At 36.2% G+C, this 25792-nt stretch overlaps 1 protein-coding gene across 5 annotated transcripts in view; it reads left to right on the top strand.

The window, feature by feature from the left end:
* Positions 1-25792, top strand: part of Dnah6 (dynein axonemal heavy chain 6) — a 243015-nt gene that overhangs the window by 3248 nt on the left and 213975 nt on the right. For 4 of the 5 annotated variants that reach the window (XM_087204322.1, XM_021258241.2, XM_087204320.1 and 1 more), the window contains exons 3-4: positions 13495-13650; positions 16788-17050. In XM_087204322.1, coding sequence (XP_087060448.1) covers positions 13495-13650; positions 16788-17050 — 419 coding nt within the window. Of the gene's footprint in view, positions 1-13494; positions 13651-16787; positions 17051-25792 lie in introns of those variants that run through there. The other variant, XM_087204323.1, reaches the window with a different exon arrangement.

The following is a 25792-nucleotide window of genomic DNA, read 5'->3' as shown; positions in this document are numbered from 1 at the left end:
TTATTGGCCTGTCCTCCCCGCCTCCATCCCCCATGTTCCCTTTCCCTTTCTTAATAGTCCTTAGGATAACATTTAATACTTGAAACTCCAGGAAAAGTAATATACATTCATTTTTTGAAATTACATGCCTGGTGTTCTGAAAAATTTTATGTGTGTCTGATAATACTTAATTTTTGGAAAGTCTTTGTACCCTTGGATAATTATAAATGTATATAAAGGAGCAGTTAATATGTGTAAAGTAAAAAGTGAAGTTCTCATCTCTTGGATATTTACTCTTACTCATGGTTGTGTGCCCTTCAAACTGTTTTGTATGTTTTTCAAATATATTTGCATATATGAGTGCATGAAAATATGTATAGTTTTAAAGTAAGATTTACAAAACATACTGATTGAATTAGCTTTCCTGTTGGTGGGATAAATTACTTGATACCCACAATTTAAAAGAACAGAAGTTTATTTGGCTCAAGGTCTCAGAGAGTTAGTCCATGGGTAGCTGGCTCCAAGGCCAAATATCATTGCAAAAGACCATGGTCGGTCCTGAGTTCGATCAAATAAATAAATAAATAAATAAATAAATAAATAAATAAATACCATGATGGATGGAGCATAGTTGGTTACTTCATAGTGGCCTGGGAGCAGAACAGGGAAATAGCGCCAGAGAGGAACAGGCCAGGGTCAGATACAGACCCCAAAGTCATGCCTCCCTGATCCACCCAGATACAAGCAGAAATGTACTTTACTGATCTCCTAGGTGGCTCCAAGCCAATCAAGTCTACGATTAAGCTTAACCGTCATACTAATCTTCACAGTGCTTATTTTACTTAAACATATAGAAATTGTTCCACCATGCATTTAGAGGAATTTTTTTCTAACCTTTATACTTTATTTTGTTGTATGGCTGTGTATCCATTAATTGGTCTTCTATTGATGGGAATTCAGTTTAATTATATTTTTGTTTCATTATTTTGCTATATAGATAATGCTGCATTGAATAACCTTGTCTTTGTATGTATAAAGATGGTTTCATACAAGTAATATTTTAGAGGTCATAGTATATGTACATTTTTAATTCTGAAAAATATTGCCCAATTGCCCTCCAGAAAAGTTGAACCAATTTTTCCACTTACTGTAAAAACAAGGCCTTTTAACCTACACCCTTGCTAAAGCAGCTGCTGTCAGTTGCTTTATTCTTGCCAGACTAGTAGACTAAAATGTCATCACATTATTGTTGCACTTTGCATCTCATTCTTTTTTGATTATTTTGATTAAAATAAATGTTGAATTTTATCAAATGCCTTTTCTGTATCTATGGAGAGAGTATCATGTAATTGTTTCCACAAGTCATATTTAACACTTGTGTAGTTTTTTTTTTTCATTCTCAGTGACATTTAGTATTATGCTATAATAAGGTATTGTACTTTTCTTGTAAAATTAATTCTCATTTTATTTTTTCATTCCTTATTGTGAAATTATTCCCCTCGATTTCTTTTTATTTTTAGTACAGAAAAACTGAATGGATTATTTTTTAATCAGAAACCTCACTAATAATTTGTAGACTCATATTTAGTGTTAAGCTTTATTTTCAAGCTATATAATAAGTATCATTTACAATCAGTTAATTTTGCCCTTATTTCAAGGTTTATATCAGTTTGTTTTCTAACTCAGAGTTCAGCAAATTATGGTTCATGGGTCAAATCCAATTCTGTAGTAATCCCTTTTTGTAAATAATGTTTTATCACCACCACATTCATTTATTTACATATTTTCTAAAACTTTGAGTACTTGCAATAGAAACTATATGACCTACAATTCCTAAATTATTTACTATCTAGCCTTTTATAGAAAAAAAAATTGTCTCTGTTTTAGAGGCACCAAATAAAGAATTGGAAAATAAAGATGACAGTGAAAATAATGATCTTGTTCTTGATTTTAATAATGGCCTTAGGGTTTTACTATTTAGGGTATTGATGTTTGCAAAATTGCTTATATTGTATTAATAAATTTATTCCTATTCTTATCTGTCCTAGTAATACTCAACACCCACAAGTTAAGGGAGAAAAGGTTTATGTAGCTCACAATCCATAGAGTCCATAATCAGCTGTCTCTAAGGCAGAGTGGTTTGGCAGAGAGCATTTCAGAGGAGAAACAAGAGGTAGAAGACAGTAAACAAAGCAAACAAGGAAGGACACAGCTCTTTCTATTAGTCATATCTTATCCAGGCTACTTAGGGCTGGTAGCATCCAGACCCTTACTCTTAAAAAGCCCCACCTACGACTGCTCGAGGCTTTGGGAGTACATCTAGACACAAGCTGTAACACCATCTTAAGAAAATTTCAAATATACAAAAAGTTTCAAATAAAAGTATAATAAAATTAATAATGTTAAATGTTTCCTACTTTGTTTTAGTATCTATTTTTAAAGGAATAGTGTTATTCACATACTTCAGATACCTTTTATACCTTACTCCAGGTATGGTAAGCACTATCATAATGTATGTGAATTAATCCCATTTTTTGTATTTTTCCACTTTATTTTAAAAGCAATTTCTTTCAACTTTCTATTATAAAAAGTTTCAAGTATACAGAAAAATTAAAATAATAATAATACAATAAATACTTATATGCCCTCCACTTAGATTCCGAAATTGTTAATGGCTTGTCATCTTTGCATTATGTCTCTCTATACACATCTATGTGCCTACTTATTAGTTTGTTATTTAAAGTAAATTGCAAATAGAACCAGGGATTTAGCTCAGTGTTGCCGCCGCCTGCCTTGCAAGCGCAAGGTCCTGAGTTCGATCCCCTGTACCAAAATAAATAAATAAATAAAGTAAATTGTAAACATTATAACACTTAATTTTCGAATACTTTGGCATGCAATCTTAACATTTAAATTCTTTGGCATGAATAAGAACAATGCATACTATAATAATATGATCACACCTAAAAAATTGGTAATTATGTATTATCATCTAAAATCTAGTCCACACTGACATTTCTCTAATTTTCTAGAAGGTTTTTTAATTAATAACTTTTTTGTCCATAACAAGAGTCTAATTGGAATTAAAGTGCTACATCTGATAGTTATGTTTTTTATTCTCTTTTAATCTAAAAGAGTCTCATGACTAATTTTTTTTTGGTAGCATTGACTGAAGAGTCCAGGACTATTTTGCAGTATACTGCACGTGCTGGCTGTGCCTGATTGTTTATTCACTGTGTCATTTGATGTATTTCTCTATCTCCTATAAGTCTATATCTTTCATTAGAGTCAGGCTAAACATTTTTTAGTAGGAGTGCTTTATAGGTGATATTGTGAACTTTGTATTTTACCAGTCACGAAGTATATAACATCACATTGTCTCATTATTCATGATGTTTAAACACTTGGTTAAGTACTGATTAGCAAGTTGATATGTAACCTTTGGGTGATAATTTGGCATTATGAAAATATCTTAATCCTCAAAGACTTTTACAAAATGATTTTAGCCTCCATTGATGCCTTCCTGGATCAAGGATTACATTGGAGATAGCAAAATATTAATTTTCTGATTCTACCATAACTTTTATAATTATGATTTGAAATCCTCTATAAGAGCTTTTTTGTCTTTTCCACTATTGATAAATCCATAGATTCATAGCTTTTATTTATTCAATAAATTTTAAAACAAATATAGACTTTTTGGTATTGAAATTACCCCATAGACTTATTAGTTAACAGTCTTCTGCAGAGAACACCTGCAGCTCGTCTACTTAAAATCTTTTTAAAAATTCAGTATTATACTCTATTAGTGTAATTTTTTCATGTTGACTCTTAAATTCATCCACAGGTGTATCCTTAAATTCCCATGTCCTTTTGCCATATCATCAACAGCTCTTGAGTACTTCATGCTTTGTGGCCCAGAAAAACATTCAAGGTTTTTGTATTTTCCATGTGCTGGCCATGGAGTTAGGCATTTTTTTAGTGGGAAAGGCCATGTGGTACCCAAGATGTGGTTACCATGTGTACATATTACTATTCAGCATATATTTAGATCTTTAAAGTTACAAAGTTGCAATGTGTATGCATGTATTTGAGTTTTAAAATCTAGAATTCATACTAATTCCAATCCAAAGCCTATGACTTTTTTTTAACCTCTTTTCTTTTATCTTCTCTCTTCTATATTTGCCTCTCCCATCTACAGTGAACAGCCCAACTCTCTCTCTCTCTCTCTCCCTCTCTCTCCCCCCTGTCTCTCTCTTTTTCATTGCAGCAATTTCATACATGCATATAACATATTTTGATCATATATATCCCCTTCCCCCTCTCCCAATCCCCTTCTTCTTATCTAATAGTCATCCTTGTACTTCATGTCATCATTTTTTCTAGATTCTACATATAAGGGAAAACATGTGAATCAATTAATTTGCTTACTAGTATGATGTCTACTTTCATCCATTTTTCTGCAAATGACAAGATTCAGTTATTCTTTATGGCTGACTACTACTCCATTATGTATGTTTCTTTGTCTACTCTTCCTAAGGGGCACTTACACTGGTTCCATAACATGGCTGTAGTGAATTGAAAAACACAGTTCTTAGCAACACCAATATATTTACTCATTTTCATAAACCTTCAAAGTATGACAAAGTTTTGAAATTACTACATCAGTACCACTCTAATAATGAACCTACCTGATAAAACTCAAGCTTTCTTTTGAGCCATAATTAAAAATCCTTTATCATTCTCCAAATTACAAAAAAATTCACCTTTGTTTTCTTTTAATACTTTTGTGATATTGATTTCTATATCTGTATCTCTTTTTAATTTGGGCTATGTTCTGATGTATGAATCAAATTTTATCTTTTCCCAAATTATTTTTCTAGCTGTTCCAGTATTATTTATTACAAATACTACCTCAGCTGTTCCTACACTATTTGTGAAAATAGTAACTATTTATGCAAAGAAAAATCATAAAGCCTGAGTGAGAAACACTAAAGCCTACTAAACAGTCTTCCATACTTGTGGAAGGCAAGAATCAATGTGAATAGTAATAAAAATTTTTCCCTAGTTTATCTCATTTTAATTCTATCTTAATCAGACTCCCAAAGCCTGTTTCTTGAATTTTGACAATATTATCCTCAAATACATGTTGAAGAACAAAGCTATAAAAATGACTTATATAATCTTGAAAAGTTATAGAAAGGTAGTTATCCACCCAAGTACAAAGATTTTTAATACAGTTTTTATAATTAAGAAAGTATATGATAATCAACTTATAAGGAGACCAAAAGAATAGCATAAAGAGCCCAGAAAAAAAACCCACAACAAAATATAAAGTTTATATTTTTCAGAGGTAGCATAAAACTTCAGTGGGAGAAAGAATGAATTATTTAATAAATGGTGTTATAACAACTGATTTATGTGTGAAGAAAAAACAGAGTTCCATCTCCACAATACAAAAAACTAGGCCTTCATCCGGTGCTTCTCTCTGTGGGTCAGCCAGGTGGCCTGAAGCTCCTCAGCTGTGTTCCGGTTCCTGCCCACAGCACAGTGAGATCCCAGGAGCAGCTTGGAGCCACACCTTCATCTGGTGCTCCCCTTAGCCACATGGGTGCCTACAAGGCCCAATTCCATTCCCACCCCCACCCCGGCTTCAGGCTCTTCTGCTACCTGGTCCCACACTACAGAGGCACAGGGGATTATACTTCACATAGTTAAATGTGATAGATGAATAACTGCCACAAATTGTCATTCTCTAAGCTGCGCTTGATGTTATGGTATTGCTGATTGTAACATTTGGCCTAACGTGTTGTGATTGATCTAATCAATTTTCCTTCCTGGTATAAGGAAAATAAAATAGCCTCAGAGTCATTAGAGCCTCAAAACCTAAACACAAGCCATATCTGGAAGACACCTCTGAAAAGCAATCATTACACAAGGGTTTTAAACACAAGCAACAAAGATACCTGCATTAAGCAATTTTGAAATATCAACCCAGGAATTAAACTAAGGACAATACCAGAAACAAAAATGAGAAGACATTTAAGCAAGGCACAAATGCAGCCTTCCATGCCACAAAAAGGAAATTCTGGGGGAAAAGAGGTGGAAAAGTCAGATAATCAACCACCTGGACACCCTGAGCTGATAGCACAGGAAGTAACAAAGCACACACATGAAGCTCTAGAAAAATTCAAAGCAGAAATAATCTCCCAGATAAATACAGAGATGGTGAGTAGAGTGATTAGAGGCTCTAGAGCAGAAACAGACAAGAAAATAGATGAGATCAGAAACATGCTTGAAGCCATGAATTCCCAGCATAAGAAAGAAATGGAAGCCATAATCACCCAACATAAGAAAGAAATGGAATCCATGAAAGAGATTCGAACATATTCAGGAGATTAAAAACTCCATTGAAAGCATGCAGAGCAGACTAAGAGAATCTGAAGACAATATCAGATATAGAAGACAGGATCACAGTTAAGGACCATGAAAACAGAGATTTCTTAAAGATAGTAAGGGACCATGAGAAATCAATTCAACAGCTGCTAGATGATGCAAAGAAGAATAACATAAGACTGATAGGAGTCCACGAAAAAACAGGAGAAAGTACAATTGACATAAAAAAACTGTTCTCAGAAGTAATAGTAAAAAACTTCCCAGACAGAGGTGGAGAATTGGACACACAGATAAGTGAGGCATATAGAACTCCACCCAGCCACGATCAAAAAATATCCACACCTAGACATATAATAGTCAAGATCTCAGAAACCCAACAGAAGAACAAAATTCTACAGGCAGTCAGAGAAAAGAAACAAATCACCTACAAAGGAAAGCCCATCAGAATCATGGCAGATTTCTCAACACAAACCCTCAAATCAAAAAGAGCCTGGAGTGAAATATTTCAAGCCCTAAAAGAAAATAACTTCCAACCTAGACTGTTGTATCTGGCAAAATTATCTTTCAAAATCTTTGGGGAAATTAGACACTTTCATGACAAAGAACACCTGAGAAATTTCATGAACACCAAACCAGCACTCCAAACAATTTTATCCAATATCCTAGAAAAAGACAATGAAAGTCACAACTCCATGAGGGACAACAGAGAGAAGACACCATGCAAGGTAAGGCACTAAAGGGAAAGGGGAAAAAATAAGAAAAGAGCCAACAACAATAAAACATCATGGCAAGAATGAGTCAATATCTCCCGATTATAACTATCAATGTTAAAGGCCTCAATTCACCAATCAAAAGAAACAGACTGACAGAATGGATTAAGAAGCAAAACCCAGCAATATGCTGCATACAAGAAACACACCTAACTCAAAAGGAAATTCATAGACTGAAAATAAAAGGATGGAAAACAGTTCTCCATGTGACAGGATCCCAGAAAAAAGTAGGGGTAGCAATCTTATTTGCAGACAAAGTAGATTTCAAACCAAAACTAATTAAGAGAGACAAAGATGGTCACTACATCCTTGTGAAGGGAACAATCCAAGAGGAAGAGATGACAATCCTAAATATTTATGCACCAAATACGAATGCCCCCAACTATACAAAACAAATATTAATAGACATGAAAACCCAAATAAACAATAACACAATTGTAGTGGTGGACCTCAACACCCCTCTATCACAAATAGACAGATCATCTAGGAAAAAAAATTAACAATGGAATTCTAGAACTGAACCAAGCTGTTGAACAAATGGACTTAATAGATGTTTATAGATTGTTCCATCCCACAAAATCAGAATACATATTCTTTTTGGTTCTACACGGGTCATTCTCCAAAATAGATCACATGCTAGCTCATAGGGCAAATCTAAGTAATGTAAAAGAATTGAAGTTATCCCCTGTATATTATCAGACCATAGTGCAATAAAATTGGAGATCAATAACATAAGAAACTGCAAAACACCCAAAAACACATGGAAATTGAATAACACCCTCCTGAACAACCAATGGATCACAGAGGAAATTAAAGAAGAAATTAGACAGTGTCTACAAGTAAATGATACTGCCAGTACAACATACAGGAATCTGTGAGACACAATGAAAGCAGTTCTACGCGGGAAATTCATAGCAGTGAATGCACATATTAGGACAACAGAGAGAACTCAGTTAAATAACCTAATGCAGAACCTCAAGCTCCTAGAAAAAGAAGAGGATAACAAACCCAAAGCGCGTACAAGAAAGAAAATTATAAAGATCTGAGAAGAAATCAATGCAATGGAGACTAAGAGAATGATACAAAAAAAATCAATGAATCGAAGAGCTGGTTTTTTTAAAGAATAAAATTGATAAGCCTTTAGCCAACCTTATCAAAAAAAGGAAAGAAAAGGCTCAAATCCATGCAATTAAGAATGAAAAAGGTGAAGCCACAAGAGACCCAGCAGAAATTCAGAGGATCATCAATACCTACTTTGAGAACCTGTACTCTAATAAAATGGAAAACACAGAAGAAATGGACAGATTCCTAGATACATACAAATTGCCAAAGTTAAATGAAGAAGATATAGAAATTCTAAACACCCCAATAACAATGAGTGAAATTGAAAATGTAATAAAAAATTTACCAACAAAGAAAAGCCCAGGTCCTTATGGGTTTACTGATGAATTCTACAAGATGTTTAAAGAAGAACTATCACCATTACTCTTTAAAATCATCCAGGAAATTGAATGGGAAGCAAGGCTTCCAAATTCTTTCCTGGAAGCAAGTGTTACCTTGATTCCAAAACCAGGGAAAGACCCAACCCAAATAGAGAACTACAGACCAATCTCCCTAATGAACATAGATGCAAAAATCCTCAACAAGATACTGGCAAACACAATGCAGAGGGTCATCAAGAAGATCATACACCCTGACCAAGTCAGATTTATCCCAGGGATGCAAGGATGGTTCAACATCCATAAATCAATAAATGTAATACACTATATTAACAGAGTCAAGGACAAAAACCATATGATCATCTCAATAGATGCAGAAAAGGCATTTGACAAAATCCAGCACTCATTCATGATAAAAACGCTACAGAAAATTGGAATAGAAGGTCTTTATCTCAACCTGATAAAGGCTATCTATGAAAAACCAACAGTCAAGATCATACGAAATGGTCAAAAACTGAAAACTTTCATGCTAAAATCCGGAACAAGACAAGGATGCCCATTATCACCACTCCTGTTCAATATTGTTCTGGAAACATTAGCCATAGCAATTAGACAAGAGAAAGAAATAAAAGGAATAAAGATAGGAAAGGAAGAAGTGAAACTGTCATTATTTGCTGATGATATGATACTTTACATAGAAGACCCAAAAAACTAGGTCAAAAGCCTTCTAGACCTAATTGACAGATTCAGTAGAGTAGCTGGATATAAGGTCAAAACTCAAAAAACAATAGCCTTCTTATACGCAAATAGCAGACCCATTGAGAGAGAAATTCAGGAAATAATTCCTTTTACAATAGCATCTAAAAAAATGAAATATCTAGGAATCAACCTAACAAAGGAAGCAAAAGACCTCTACACTGAAAACTACAGCACTCTGAAGAAGGAGATCGAAGAGGATATGAGAAAATGGAAAGATATCCCTTGTTCCTGGGTAGAAAGAATCAATATAGTGAAAATGGCCATACTTCCAAAACTACTATGTAGATTTAATGCAATACCGATTGAAATTCCAACAATATACTTCACAGAACTAGAGAAAACAATCCAAAAATTCATTTGGAAGCAGAAGAAACCTAGAATAGCAAAAGCAGTTCTGGGCAACAGAGACATGGCTGGGGGTATCACAATCCCCAACTTGAAACTATACTACAAAGCTACTGTGATAAAAACAGCATGGTACTGGCAAAGAAACAGACCCAAAGATCAGTGGACTAGATTAGAAGATGCAGAAACAACTCCAGACATACTCATCCACCTCATCTTTGACAAAGGAGCCAATCACCCTCATTGGATAAAAGATAGCCTATTCAATAAATGGTATTGGAAAAACTGGATTTCAACATGCCAAAGATTAAAACTAGACCCATACCTATCACCATGCACTAAACTAAGATTGAAGTGGATTAAAGAGCTAAATATCAAGACAGAAATGGTAAACTTGCTGGAAGATAAGTTAGGTAGAACTCTCAATGACATTGGCAGAGGAAAAGATTTCACGAATAAAACTTCAGTAGCACGGGAGCTAACACAAAGAATCAACAACTGAGATCTCATCTTATTAAAAAGCTTCTGCACTGCAAGAGAATCTACCAACAGAGCTAACAGACAACCTACAACGTGGGAAAAAATTTTAGCAGCTGTACCTCAGAAAAAGGACTATCTAGAATATATAAAGAACTGAAAAAAATCAGACCCCCCAAATTCAAAGACCCAATTTAAAAATGGTCATCTGAAATGAACACACATTTCTCAGGCAAAGAAGTAAAAACAGCAAATAAATATATGAAAAAATGTTCAGCATCCCTGGTCATTCAAGAGATGCAGAAGAAAACAACACTGAGATTCCACCTCACCCCAGAAAGAATGGCTGCTATCAAGAAATCAACCAATAACAAATGCTGGCAGGGGTGTGGAGAGAAAGGAACCCTTCTCCATTGTTGGTGGGAGTGCAGACTGGTGCAACCACTGTGGAAATCAGTATGGAGATACCTCAAAGAACTAGGACTAGAGGTCCCATTTGACCCAGCTATTCCCCTACTGGGTATCTTCCCCAAAGAATTAAAAGAATCATACCACAGTGATATATGTGCACCTATGTTTATAGTGGCACAATTTGTCATACCTAAGGTTTGGAAACAGCCCAAGTGCCCATCAACTGGAAACTGGATAAAGAAGATGTGGTTTTTTTTATAAAATGGAGTAGTACTCAGCCATAAAGAACAAGAAACTAGAGTCATTTATGGCTAAATGGATGCACATTGAGGCCACACTCTTAAGTGAAATAAGTAGGACACACATGTGTAAATACCGAATAGTATCTCTAGTGTGATAAACTGAAAGTGTAAATAAGGATGAAAATGATTAAAATGAATAATTGATAATTTGAAATAGGAAAAGGTCCAAAGGTGGAGGGGTGGCAGGAGGGGAAGGGGAAAAGGAAGAAAGGAAAGGAAAACTTATGTGAAAGAAAAAAAAATGGAAACAAAGTCTATGTAAACAGGGAAGGTTGGTGGGGGTGAAGGGTGCAGAGGTAAGGGGGAAAAAAATAACTAAGATACATCACGTTCAGGTACAAACACCCAATGATAAATGTAAATGTATTGTATACCTAAAATGTACCAATTAATATATAAATTTTAAAAATACTAAAAACTAAATTCCGGTTAGATTAAAGAACATGTAAAAGAGAATATTTTTCTGAATTCGGGTTAGGAAACATTTGTTGGATGAAGTAGATTTCAGAGCAAAGAATATTACTGGAATAAGGAAGGTCATTTCATTATAAATGAATGGATATAGTAAAGAGATGTAGCAATCTTAAAATTTTATAGGCATTGGCACTATTGATATTTTTAGCCAGCTAATTGTTTACTGCGGGGGCTGCTCTGCGTATTGTAGCTTGATTAGTAGTATCTCTGACTTTTGCCCATCAGATGCCAGTAGCATAACCTGTAGAGGTAATAAACAATATATTTTCTGACATTGTGAAATACCGTTGGAGAGGAGGGCAGCACTGTCCCAAGTTAAGAACCACTGCTATAGAAAATAAGTGACTTTTTCTATCATTCACAAACTGTCCCTAATCTTTTATTGTTGTAATGTATGTACCTTGTCAGAGCATATAGTCATCATATGCCATAGACAGCTAAGTACATACTGCATGCCCACCACCATCTGTATTGTGATAAAATAGACATAACAATTTTAAGTGTATAATTCAGTGGCATTAAGTACATTCATAGTGCTGTGCAATCATAACCACTATCTATTAACAAAACTTTTCCACTACCTCCCAACCATTTTACTGTTGGGATCTCTGTAGTCATTTTAGTTGTCTAGTATGCTCTAGTAATTTCTCCTAAAGGGACAATCTTCCCCACATTCTTGAATATTTATAGCATGGTATTTGCAACTATTGTACTTGAATACCTGTTTGAGTGGATATAGAATCCTTCAATCACACTATTCTTTCCTTGCATATCTTAAACATGTATTTCATTTTCTTTTCTTTTTTTTTTTTTTGGTACTGGGGATCAAACTCGGGTCCTTGTGCTTGTGCAGCAGGCAGTGAAAACCACTGAGCTAAATCCCCGGCCATTTGCTTCTGGTTTAAACTGCTGCTTACAAAATTTAATGACAACCAGATTTCTTTGTAAGTGACTTGATCCTTCTCACCCGGATTCTCCTTTTTCATCTTTTCTTCAAGCACCTTTATCAGAATGAATGTCAGTACAAGTCATTCTGAGTTCCTGTCACAGATACTTGGTGTATTCTTTTAATAGTAAAAATCAAGTCTTGTTTCTAATCTGCAAGGCCTTTATTTCTTCTTTTCTGAATTTTTCTAAATCCAATTTCATTTTCTTTTTTTATAGTTTCTCACACACCTTAGCTCATTTTGAATTATAGTTCTTTTGCCTTAGTGTTTGTAAACATGTCAGTTCAGTACTTTTCTAGTATATATAAGGCTATTGTTCTGTTCTTTATTTTCTTCTTTTTCTTAAGATAAATTCAATGTAAGAGCTAATTATGGGCCTTTTCTGTTGCTCACTGCTACAACACATCTGTAAAGTGATATTAATTTTACAGTACTCTTTGGAGGGGGGGAGAGTGTCTAAATAGTTTTCAAACTCCAGAACTTCCTCATCTTTTTTTCACCAGTGGATTAGAAAGATAGCTTTGCTTCCTGGGATCTCTTTGCCCACATTCATGTGGAATTTCTCTTTTCTGCACCCTCATTGTGTCTGTCTCCCACAGTTAGTATTCCATTCCCTGAAGCTACTTTCCCATATGGAACTAGGATGTTTCTTTAGCTAGTTTTGAGAGCTTATAAGACCCAGGCTACTCTGATATCTTCAGTCTACCTCAGTAACCTGTGAATTGGAATTTGAATAACTCATACCTGTTTCCAGTGCTATTCTGTTTTTTCCCATACTTTCCACTAAGCATCTGTTAGAAAAGTTGGGGTTCCCCATTCTCAAGGCTCTGGTGACTTCCATTTCTTTGGCACACAGATTATTCCTTCTTGTCATAGAGTGGCAATGAGCAGTGGGGTTTGTCATGGACAAGTGGGAAGCAGGTGATTTCATGGCTCTTGAGCTTTTCTGTGATAACCTTCCTCCTAGAAGTATTGATGGTAAATTAAAGTACCAAATCAGTGGAAACTATGCAGAAAAGTTTTAAGCAATAGATCAGGGATAGACAACAGTAGTAGTGCTGGTAGAACTGTGGCTTTGATAGGAAATTATTCCAGAGAGAAGATCAATTTCTAACAGGGCAATAGCCCAAAGGTTATGAAAAATCAGGCAAGTTCACACTGTTAAAAAATTTAACCTGTTTCTCTATTCCCAAAGCCAGTGCTAAAAATCTACCAAGATCATAAGCAGCCAGAATACATACATGAGCAGAACCGCATTCAGTTAATGACTTGTGGAATCCTTATAGCAGAAAGAGGTTCTATCAGATCACTTACTCCACTGGAGCCTGAAGATGGTATGGAAAAAAAGAAGGTATGGTGTAATATTAAAATACCTAAGTGATCCTCTTAATTTAATATTTTTTTCAATAACACTGCTAATATGCTTTTAAAACTCCTGAGAATAGTAGCAAAATCACTTTCTAAAAGGTTGCATAGGGGAGATTATCTCTCAGTTCTTCCCATTTAAGGAAAGCTTGCACAGTAAAAGAAAATCATAAAGGAAGCTTTTAGCATATGTGTCTTATGACTTTCTCTTCCATGTTCAAAGAAGATGTAAGGACTGGGGATTTAGCTCAGTGGCACTGTGGCCTGCCTTGCCAGTACAAGGTCCTGAGTTTGATCTCTGGTACGGGGGAAAAAAGACGTAACAACATATTGAATGTTATATAATTATTTTCAATTTTTTTCATCATTTTTTACCAAAAACAAAAATCTCTGAAGACTTTGGTGAGAAGCAATAAAGTAGACCAAGTCAGCTCAAAAGAACTTTTGTAGCTGATGAGAACTGTAGAGCAGTAAAGTTGTCTTCCAGGACATAAATGAATAGTAGCTTAGGGGAGAATCACTGGAGTTTGGCTTTTAAAGGTTATCTGTGGGTAATTAAAGAAAGAAAAAGAAAATGTGGGAGAAAATGTGAAGGGTACACCTAAAGGAAAGATACCAAGACAGCCAAGATTTCTCTGGGCTTTTGATTAAAGGCCCCTTTGCTGCTCATTTAATATTTGAATGCTAGTTTGCTTTCAGGCACAGTTGAGGACTGGCTCTGTCCTTGAGGATTTCAGAGTCTGGAGGTGGGAAAATGAATACTCAACCACAGACAGGTGTAGTAATAACTCTCTGTTCAGTTAAGGTATGGTGAAGAACCAAATGGAGTGGACCCTTACATCTGTGGCCAAGGGGTCAGTTAACAGAGGAAGAGACACCCTTGGGATTCACTAAGCTCAGAGGAATGAGTAGAAAGTTAATGCAATAGTTAAGTTGGAAGAGTTGGGGCTTAAAGAGAAGAAAAACTATAGCCAGTTTGCTATAGTTTTGGGTGAAATCATCCTGAGAAACTGAAGTCAGATGAGAAATTATATCAATTATATAACTTCAGCTAATGCAGGTTCTGTGAAGAGGAGAGAGCTCAGGATCAAAGAGATTTAATTGCTCATAAGCTAATTCATTGGGCACAAAACGGACTTCAAGACCTTAAGCTTAAAGAAATAGCCATGTAGGGTGAAAGAGAGAGCTGAAAAGGAATGTTAGGTTATGGGCCATGGGTCCTGGTATTAACTGTCACTCCAGTGAAGAACTCAGTCAAGAGTTAAAGGTTAAAGGGAAATGTGGGGGGAAAGTGGGATATTCCATATAAAAGGAAAAGGTTATTTATTCTGAGAACAGGGTAACTTCTTGGGCACTCATTTCTCAGAATGATTTTAAAATGGAAATGTGAATTGTCTGAGAAAGGGAGACAGGAAGGGAGGAAGAAAGGAAAGGAGAAGGAAGGAAGAAAGAGAAGAAAGGGAGGAAAGGAAGGAAAAGAAGGAAGGGAGAGAAGGAAGAGAAGAAGGAAGCAAAGGAAGGAAGGGAGGAAGAAAGTGAAGGAGAGAGGAAGAAAGGAAAGAAAGACTAGTAATTAAGGAAAATACTGACTTACAAAGTTGGACCAGGTATCCATCAGCAAGAATCACTATGCCTGATCTACAGAATATGAATAAATGCTTCCTTTATTCCTCATCCCAACTCTGAACATGTAACTACTAAACTGATCACATCTTCCCACTGAGTTACATAATTAGAAATAAGTGCTCTTATGACAGTGTTTAGCCCTATGACTGAAGAAGTCTTTCACTTACAATGCAATAAAACTTTATAAAAGATATAATAAAGAAAATAAATATATTTTCTGTTAAAATAGTAAAAATGTTGAACTTTACTGTAACCCTTGTTGCAACATTGAGAGAAGACCACATGGATTTTTCCACATTTTGAATATCAGGTTTGGCCTGTTCTTTCAAATCACAGAATAGTACCAGTACTGCACCCATGACAACTTTTGAGTAAAAGATATATTTCCTTAATCTCTGAACTTGCTGGGTTTCTCTCAAACTGCTACTCAGTGGGATATATTTTATCAGAACTGGAGAATAACAATATTTGTGAATACAGACTTTCTGCGAAAGTTGTTCCACCGAGCTCATAATAATAAATCTCTTGTAGAAACAGCAGCCTCTATTAGCTCTGCAACAGACACTAAAGAAATCACTTATATATCTGCATTAGTTACTCAACAAAGCAAGCCCAGTGTAGTGACTGTTATCTTTAGGTAGTTAACCCTGCCCTACCAGAGACAAGGTGATGGCCTTTGCAGGTCGTGGCAGATGTCCTCAAATGAGGTGACTAACCTCTGCAGAAGGAAAGCATGTGAGTGATGCTACCCCCATGTTTTGGGGGATGAACAAAAGGGTATGTCTGTCACTGAAGGGACAGACAGTGAAGCCCTAATGTGTGAGCATGGCGAGGGTAGGACCCAGCCTGGTGCTTCCAATGAGGACCCTGAGCCACCAGGGTCCACATCTCCTGTGAGCAGGGTCAAAATGTGGAGTCTCAGACTCCACCCCACAGTACTGAATCAGAATCTGCATTTTAGTAAGACCCCCAAGGAATTCACATGCACAGAACACTGATCTACAGAACAGATGCTTATTAGTTAATACAATGTATGCTTCTCAAAGGCCATTCCCAAGAATTCCCAATACTCATTGTACACACCTCTCACACTCATGGAGAAGTAAAGTTTATGATACCAAGTGCCCAAGATTTCACTCACTGAAAAGCAACAAGGTGATGAGAACAGGGAAGAGGCTGAGAGGAGAGTCCACAGATAGAATAGATGCCGAGCAACTGAGCAAGGAGAGTGGTGAGCTCCTGTGAACACCAGAGAGCTCCTAGCAGTGGGGTGTAAAACCATGGAGGTAAAGGAGAGGGGGCCATGGGACCTGATGCTGCTACCCACTTGTGGGAAGGATTTGGGCATCTGGGTAGAGAGCACTGAGAAGGAACATCACTCCCTAGCAACAGTTTGAATGTTTTTCAGTTTCAAAATGCTTGCCTTTGAAAATAATATTTTATCCCCTCCCCTTTTTTTGCTCAAAAACTCATGTGTTAAAAATTGGTTTTGTTTAGATCCATCGCCCCTCTGTTGAGGTGTTCTCTCCTTCTCCTCCTAAACTTCCACGTATGGGTATTGGAAGAAGAGGTCTCTTCGGGATGAGATCTTCAACCTACCCTAAGTACATTTTCCATGACCGGGAAGAAGTTGTTAAAGCCAGCATCCGTGATCCCTTGCAAATCATTAAAATCGTACGTGAAAATGAAAATCTTGGATTTCTTTATATGATTCCTGCAGTGCCGAAGTCTTCCATTGAGTATGATACATATAATATAAAGTGAGTTCTCATTTATGCAGCAATCTATTTAACACTGAAAATTACAAATAAGATTGCAAATATTATCTGTAGTTTTTAAATTTATTTTTTCAATTTTTTTTTAGTACATATTTGTAGTACATAATGTTTATGTTCACCTTAGGGGATATGTACATGTACTTAACAATCTTCATTTTTTTCCTACCCTTTCCCCTCTCCTCCCTGCCCTCTCTCTGCCTCTGGATCCTTGTCCCATAATTATGCATAGTTGATATGATATTGATGTTAACTATGACCAAAATAGTTTCACCATCCAATGATAAATGAATCCTAATCACAATAATTTTAATTATTTCCACATGTCTTTCCTTTATTTATAAAAACTAAATGTTTTACAGAGCAATATGCTGTTGTGCTTTTCACATGTTTATATAATGTTATGTCATCTATTTTTAATCAGTACTACAAACATTTTGATATTTTGTGATCGCTAAGAAAAGATGGCAATGTGTAAATAGTAGATGTTGTGTGATTTGTTCACCCTTTCTTTACAGAGTATAAATAAGTTTTTTTAATAATATGAGATTGACAACACAAATTAGTCAGACATACACACATGCCTCCTCTCCATTGTTGCTTGACACACATTTGTCAATGACTTAATTTGAAAGAGTCACACCCTTGTGAGTCTGTGGATTGCTTTAAAGTTCAGCACTGCAGATGACAGTTGATTAAAAGACTTGGAGATCCTATTGACTTTTCTCTGTTGCTTAGTTGGCTGACAGCATTTGTTAGAACGTCTTTGCTTGATAATGATAATCGGTTAACTTTGCCATCAAATTCTTTGATTTTCCATTCTCCGCCCTCATTCTTCCTTACTCAAGCACTGTAGTTTGATTAAGCCAGATGATGCTGAATATAGGGAGAGGAAAAATCCTTAATTCAAATATAAAATGAGCCGGGCATGGTGGTGCACACCTGTTATCCCAGTACTCAGGAGTCTGAGGCAGGAGGATCACTGTGAATTCAAGGCCAGCTCAGGCTACATAGTCAGTTCAAGGCCAATCTGAACTATTTAGTGAGACCTTGTCTCAAAAAACTTTTTTAAAAAATGTAAAGTGATAGATTATTGTAAACCTGAAAGATCTTAATGGGACTAGAATTTGTAGGAAGAACAAAGATGCTGACGAAAATCAATCATTTATCAACATTTATTGAGGATGCCCTCTGTAGCAGGAACTGTTTGAGGTGCTAGAGATAAGTTAGTGAAGCATCCAGACCAGAATCTCTGCCTTCATGGAGTTTACATCTTAGGAGAAGAAAACAGTAAAAAAAAAGAGAGGGGGGGAGGGAGAGAGAGAGAGAGGAATAAATTACCTAATTGATAAAATGTACAAGTATTACAGAAAAAGAGTAGGGTAAAGGGGATCAGGAGTGCAGGGTGAGAAGTTTTGAATTAACTGGCATGGTCTGTGTGGGCCTAAGTGGGAAGCTGGTATTTGAACAAGGACTTGAAGGAGAAGGCATGAATCCTGTGGTGGTGCAGGGAAGAGCATTCCAGGCAGCTGGAAGCCAAATGCAGACATCCTGAGGCAGGAGGGTGTCTGGCATGTTCAAAGAGTGAAGAATAGGGTGGTCCTGCTACAGTAGAGTCAATGAGAGATGGGGACAGGTCACACAGGGCCTTTTTGACCACTGCAAGAATTTTAGCTTCTACTCTGAGAAAAAATGGAGAACCATTGAAAGATTTCCAGGAGAGGAGTGTCGTAGTCTGAATCACATATTGAAAAAGATTTCTCTGCCTGCTGTGCAGGGAATAATAGACTCTGGGGGAGCAGGTAATCCAACAGCAGGAACAATTAAAGCCTTTCATTATTCAGGTGAAAAGTGGACCAGGTGACAGGTAGTAGTGAGGTGGTGGGGAAATAGGTCTAGTTCTGGAAATGTGAAAAGAAAGCTCACCATATGGGCCATACGTGAGGTGCACAACCAGAAAAGAGAGCAGAATGACTTCAGTGATCTATTTGTCTGCACAAGAAGAAGAGAAGAGTCACTGTTAATGGAGACTCAAAAGACAGGATGGACCAAGATTATTAGGGAAAATAGGCATTTGTTTTTGGACATACTAATTTTTGGATCCCAAAGGGAAAAAAGAAATGGGGTGATGGATGAAGGGGAATTAGGATTGAGAGAGATTTTTTTTCAAAGAAGAAAAAAATGGATGGATGTTTTTAAGGTGAGAGAATTGATATATTATAGAATATAAAGCCATTTTTAAAATTTTTTATTTTATTGGCACAATTTATGTATACAGTATAATGACATTCATCACTGGAAATTTGCACCTTTACATAATCACTCTTGGTTCTTATTTTTCCCCCTCCCCTACCCTCCTTTGAACACCTCCATCCCTCCCTATTTACAAAGACTTTGTATCCATTATTTCATTTTCTCATAATTCCATTCCCTTCTTTCCTTTCCCTACCTCTCCAACTTCCCCTTCCCCTTTGCCCCTTTTCTTCCTATTTCACATTATCTATTACACCTTTTAGTCCTTATTTACACTTTCAGTTTCTCACACTACAGAAACTATTCAGTATTTCTATATGTGTGTCCTATTAATTTCACTTAAAAGTATCGCTTGAATGTGCATCTATTTAGCTATAAATGTCTCTAATTTCTCATTTTTATGGCTGAGTAGTACTCCATTTCATTTTTTTTAAAAGCCACATTTTCTCTATCCATTCTCCAGTTGATGGGCAATTGGGCTACTTTCAAATTTTAGCTATTACAAGTTGTGCTGCTATGAACATGGGTGCACACATATCACTGTGGTATGATTCTCTTAATTCTCTGGGGAAGATACCCAGCAGTGGAATAGCGGGGTCAAATGGGACTTCCAGTCCTAGTTCTTTGAGGTATCTCCTTACTGATTTAGACAGTGCTTCTACCAGTCTACACTCCCACCAGCAGTGGAGCAGGGTTCTCTTTCCCCACAGCCCCACCAGCATTTATTATTGGTTGATTTTATGATAGCAGCCATTCTTTCTGGGGTGAGATGGAATCTCAATGTTGTTTTCATTTGCATCTCTCAAATGACCAGTGATGTTGAACATTTTTTCATATGTATATCTGCCATTTCTACTTCTTTATCTGAGAAATGTCTGTTCATTTCAAATGCCCTTTTTTGGATTGGGTCTTTAAATTTCGGAGGTTTGATTTTTTTAAGTTCTTTATAGATTCCAGATAGTAGACCTTTGTCTGAGAAACAGCAGGTGAAAATTTTTTCCCACATTGTGGGTTGTCCCTTCACACTGCTGGTGGTTTCTCTTGCTGTGCAGAAGTTTTTCAATAAGAAGAGATCCCACTTGTTGATTATGTTAGTTCATGGGCAACTGAGGTTTTGTTCATAAAATCCTTTCCTACACCAATGTCTTCAAGAGTTCTACCTAACCTCTGTTCTAGGTGATTCAGCATTTCTATTTTAATATTTACATCTTTAATCCATTTAGGGTTTAGCTTAGTGCATGGTGAGAGATATAGGTCTACTTTTAGTCTTTGGCAAGTTGAAACCCAATTTTTCCAGCACCATTTATTAAAGAGGCTGTCTTTCCTCCAGTGAGGGCATTTGGCTCCTTTGTTGAAGGAGCTGAGGTGGCTGAGTGTGTCTGGAGTTGTTTCTGCATCTTCTAATCTTTTCCACTAGTCCTCAGGTCTATTTCTTTGCCAGTACCATGCTGTTTTTATCACAGTACCTTTGTAGAATAGTCTCAACTTGGGAGTTGTGATACCCCATGCCATGGCTCTGTTACCAAGAATTGCTTTTGCTATTCTGGATCTCCTCTTGTTCCAAATGAATTTTTGAATTGTTTTCTCAAGGACCATGAAGTGTGCTGCTGGGATTTCAATTGGGATTGCATTGAATCTATATAGTAGTTTTGGAAGTATGGCCATTTTCACTATGTTGATCCTTCCTACCTAGGAGGAGGGGATGTCTTTCCATTTTCTGATGTCATCTTCAATCTCTCATTTCAGAGTGCTATAGTTTTCAGAAAAGAGGCCTCTGATTTCTTTTGTTAGGTTGATTCCTAGGTATTTCTGGTTTTTGGATGCTATTGTGAAAGGAATTATTTGCCCTATTTCTGTCTCAGTGAGTCTGTTGTTCTTGTAGAGGAAAGCTATTGATTTTTGTGTGTTGATCTTGTATCCAGTTACTTTACCGAATTTGGTTACTAAGTCTAGAAGACTTTTGGTGGTGTTCTTGGGGTCTTCTATATAGAGTATCATGTCATCAGCGAATAATGACAATTTGACTTCTTCATTTCCTATCTCTATTCCTTTTATTTCTTTCTCTTGTCTAATTGCCATGGCTAATGTTTCCAAAACTATATTGAACAGGAGTGGTGATAGTGGACATCCTTGTCTTGTTCCTGATTTGAGTGTGATGGATTTCAGTGTTTGACCATTTAATGTGATATTGGCTGTTGGTTTTTCAGAGATGGCTTTTGTCAGATTGAGGTAGAGACCATCTATTCCAATTTGTTGTAGGGTTTTTAATCATACATGCATGTTGGATTTTGTCAAATGCTTTTTCTGCACCTATTGAGATGGTCATATGGTTTTTGTCCTTGGCTCTATTGATATAGTGTATTGCAATGATTGATTTGCATAAGTTGAACCTTCCGTGCGTCCCTGGGATGAATCCCACTTGGTCCGGGTGTATGATCTTCTTGATGATCTTCTGCATTCTATTTGCCAGTATCCTATTAAGGATTTTTGCATCCATGTTCATTAGTGAGATTGGCCTATAGTTCTCTTTTTCAGTTTGGTCTTTCTCTGCTTTGGGGATGAAGGTGATGCTTGCTTCCAGGAATGAATTCAGGAGTATTGCTTCCCTTTCAATTTCATTAAAGAGTTTAAACAGTAGTGGCAGTAGTTCCTCTCTAAATGACTTGTAGAATTCAGCAGTGAAGCCATCAGGACCTGGGCTTTTCTTAGGTGGTAAGTTTCTAATTATGTTTTCAATTTCATTGATTGATATTGGGTTGTTTAGAATATTTAGGTCTTCTTCATTCAACTTTGGTAATTCATATGTATCTAGGAATCTGTCCATTTCTTCTGTGTTGTCCATCTTATTGGCAAATAGCTTCTTTATTTCCCCCCATTAACTTTATTGGTACATTTTAGGTATAAAATACAGTTACATTCATCATTGGGATCTTGTACCATTACATGAGTCTCTTGGTTCTTATTTTTTTCCCCATTCCCCTGCCCTCCCTTCACCCTCTCCACCCTTCCCTATTTGCAAAGACCTTGTTTCCATTTTTTTCCTCTTCTCATATTTTTTCCTTTCCCTTTTTTTGCTTCCCCTACCCCTCACAATTCCCCTGCTCTTTTAGACTTTTTCTTCCTGTTACACAATATCAGGTAGACATTTTTTAAATTACAATATTAAGATCTAGGAGACATTACCACAGATTTTACAGAATTTAAAAGAATATAGAAAGGATATTACGAAAATCTTTTTAAAAATAAATTTGACAACTTCTAAGAAGTAAATTAGAAGACAAATTAATGAAACTAACTCTGGGGGAAATATAAAATTTGAATAGCACCTATTAAAGAAAGTATATTCCTAGCTTGAAAACCTACCTATATGACAACAGCAGGCTCATATACATTTTAACTGATAAATTATATCAAACAATTAAAGCAGAAAAAAGAAGGAACACTTCTCCCCTCATTTTAGGAACTCAACATTGTGCTACTCCTAAAACTAGATAAAGATAATAGAAGAAAAACGTATGAACATAGATAGAAATTTGTTTAACAAAACAAACTCTTAGAAGTCAGATCTGGCAGTAGGTAGAAAGTGGTTTTGTTATAGGGATGGCAGTGTTGGTTCAGCATTGGAAGATCCACCCCCAAAAGTAATCATTTTAACAGAGGAAAGGAGAAAGCCATATGATCCTGTCACTTGTTGGAGAAAGAGTATTGGACTAAATTCTAGAGCTGTTCATGGTAAAAGCTATCAGGAGACTAGAAGTAGAACAGAACCTTCTCAACAGATAAAAGACATGTACTCCATACTTCCAACAAAAACTCCTTCTATGAATGGAGACGATAAAATGCTTTCTCCCTAAAGTGGGGAACAAGGGCATATATGCCTACTCTTCATCTGTCCATTAGACTTTGAAACATAGGTCTAAACCAAAATAGTCTGGCAAGAAAATGACACAACTAGGATAGGATTGGCACGGCAGAAGCAAAATCTTTATATGTAGATGAAATGATCATCTACAGAGAAAATACTAAGAAATCTCTAGGAGCCCCTAGAACTTGTACTTGAATTTAGCAGGATTAGAAAACACAAGGTATATATAAAAATTCAGGTCTGTGTATACTTGCTATAAACAAAGAATTGGATATTGAACTTTAAAAGTTATGTAGGAGTACAAAGGACCTAGAAAAGTTAAAAACAAAAACAAAAACAGTGTTGGAAGACATTTAGTACCTAATTTTAAGACTTCTAAAGCTACAGTAATCAAGGCAGTGTTGGTGTAAGGAAAGACATATAGATCATTGGAATAAAACAGAGAATCTAGAAATAGAACCACACATATATGGTCCACTGAGTTTTGAAAGATTATTTAACATTAGCATTTTATAGAATAGAAACTCAATTCAAGAGCTGAGGAAGAGATAGTGTTTTCAGCAAATGGCACTAGAACACCCGGTATCTGTATATAAAAAATTAACCTCAACCCTTTTTTTCCATACATGAAAATAACTTGAAGGGATCTATGAACCTAAATAAGAAACCCTAAAAGTATAAAACTTTAAGAAGAAATTATAAGGGAAAATGTTTATGAATTCAGAGTAGGCAAGAACTACCTACAAAACAAAAGACATGATGTATAAAAGAAAAAAATTGATAAATGAGATTCCATCAAAATTTAGAACTTTAAATGACATCATTAAAATGAAAAGTAGTCCTTAAACAGACCCTATTTACAATGCATATAACCTATGACCAGAATATATAAAGAATTCTTAGAGCTCATTAATAGACAACCCAATTAAAAAGTAGACCTAAGAAGATGATAAATAGCCAGTATAGCACAAGGAAAGGTGTGCAACTCTTGAATCAGAAAAATACTAATCAGTACAATAATAAGATTGAAGTATACACTCATTAGGGAAATGAAGTTAAAAGTTTTAAAAGCCTTGTCATGACTTTTTCTTTTTGTTGGATTCTCCCCCTTTGCGTTTAATTTGTCACACCCAATGGATTCATTCTGCTGGTTGTTGTCTTTTCTTAGGGTATTGTCTAAAAGTTTTTGGAGTGCCGGTTTGGTATTCATGAAGTTCCTGAGGTGCTCTTTATTATGAAAGTATCTTATTACTCCATCAATTTTGAAAGATAGTTTTGCAGGGTACATCAATCTGGGTTGGAGGCTGTTTTCCTTTAGGGCTTGAAATACATCACTCCAAGCTCTTCTTGCCTTGAGGGTTTGCATTGAGAAGTCTGCTGTGATTCTGATGGGCTTTCCTTTGTATGTGATTTATTTCTTTTCTCTAACTGCTTGTAGGATTTTGTTCTTCTGTTGATTTCTGGAATCCTAACTATTATATGCCTATGTGTAGATTTTTTTTGATTAAGGCTAGTTGGAGTCCTATATGCCTCACTTATCTGTATGTCAAGTTCTTTTCCCTTCCTTGGGAAGTTTTCTGCCATCACTTCTGTGGAGAGTTTTTTTATGTCATCTGCACTCTCTCCTCTTTCTTCATTGAGTCCTATCAGTCTTATGTTATTTTTCTTTGCATCATCTAGCAGCAGCTGCTGGATTGATTTCTCATGTTCCCTTACAATTTTAAAGCAATTTTTCTTTTCCTCCTCACTAATTGCAATCTTATCTTCTATATCTGAAATTCTATCCTCACATTGCTTCATTCTGCTATGTAGACTTTCCATGGAGTTTTTAATCTCCTGGAAATCTGTTTGCATCTGTTTTATGGATTCCATTTGTTTCCTATGTTGGGATTCTATCATGTTCCTCAGATCCTCTATTTTTTTATCTGTGTCCTCTCTAGATTTATTAATCATGTCTTGTACCATGAGCAAAATCTTTGCTGTTATCTGAGTAATTATTTCTGATTTCATTTTTTCCAGATCCTCTTTTGTTGCCAGTTCAGAGAGTCCAGGTGGTTGAGTATCAGAGTGTTCCATCTCGTTTTTCTTTGGGGTTGCTGTAGGTGATCTGGAAGTCTGCTTTTGAGACTTGTTTACGTGTCTTCTCATTTCCATGGGAGGGGGTGCTTGTGGTGCCCATGCAGCTCACCTTCTCTGCCCTAGGAACTTGGGATGGCAGTGGGGGAGCTTCCTTCTGGGTGCTGGGACTGGCTCACCTTCTCTGCCCTAGGAGCCTGGGATGGAGGTGGAGACCTTTCTTCTGGGTTCTGGGATGGGCTGAGCTTCTCTGCCCTAGGACCCTGGGATGGAGGCGGAGAGCTTCCTTCCAGGTTCTGGGACCGGCTGAGCTTCTCTGCCCTAGGGGCCTTGGATGGAGGTGAGGAGTTTCCTTCTAGGTGCTGGGACCAGCTTACCTTCTCTCTGACCAAGAAATTCTTGATCTACAAATTATGCAGAGATCCAGAACTATGTGACTGAGATTCCAATGATATGCTGCCATTTCTCAACATCTAAAATTGTTATTTTAGTTCTTTAATTTTAAAATAATATTAAAACTTAGAAAATGAACC

The sequence above is a fragment of the Heterocephalus glaber genome, unplaced genomic scaffold, assembly GCF_053883595.1.
Source record: "Heterocephalus glaber isolate CG9 unplaced genomic scaffold, H.glaber_assembly_v1.0 deba00000470, whole genome shotgun sequence".
Taxonomy (NCBI): Eukaryota; Metazoa; Chordata; class Mammalia; order Rodentia; family Bathyergidae; genus Heterocephalus; species Heterocephalus glaber.
Note: the sequence above shows the minus strand (reverse complement) of the source record. Positions and strands in the feature narration are given on the sequence as shown.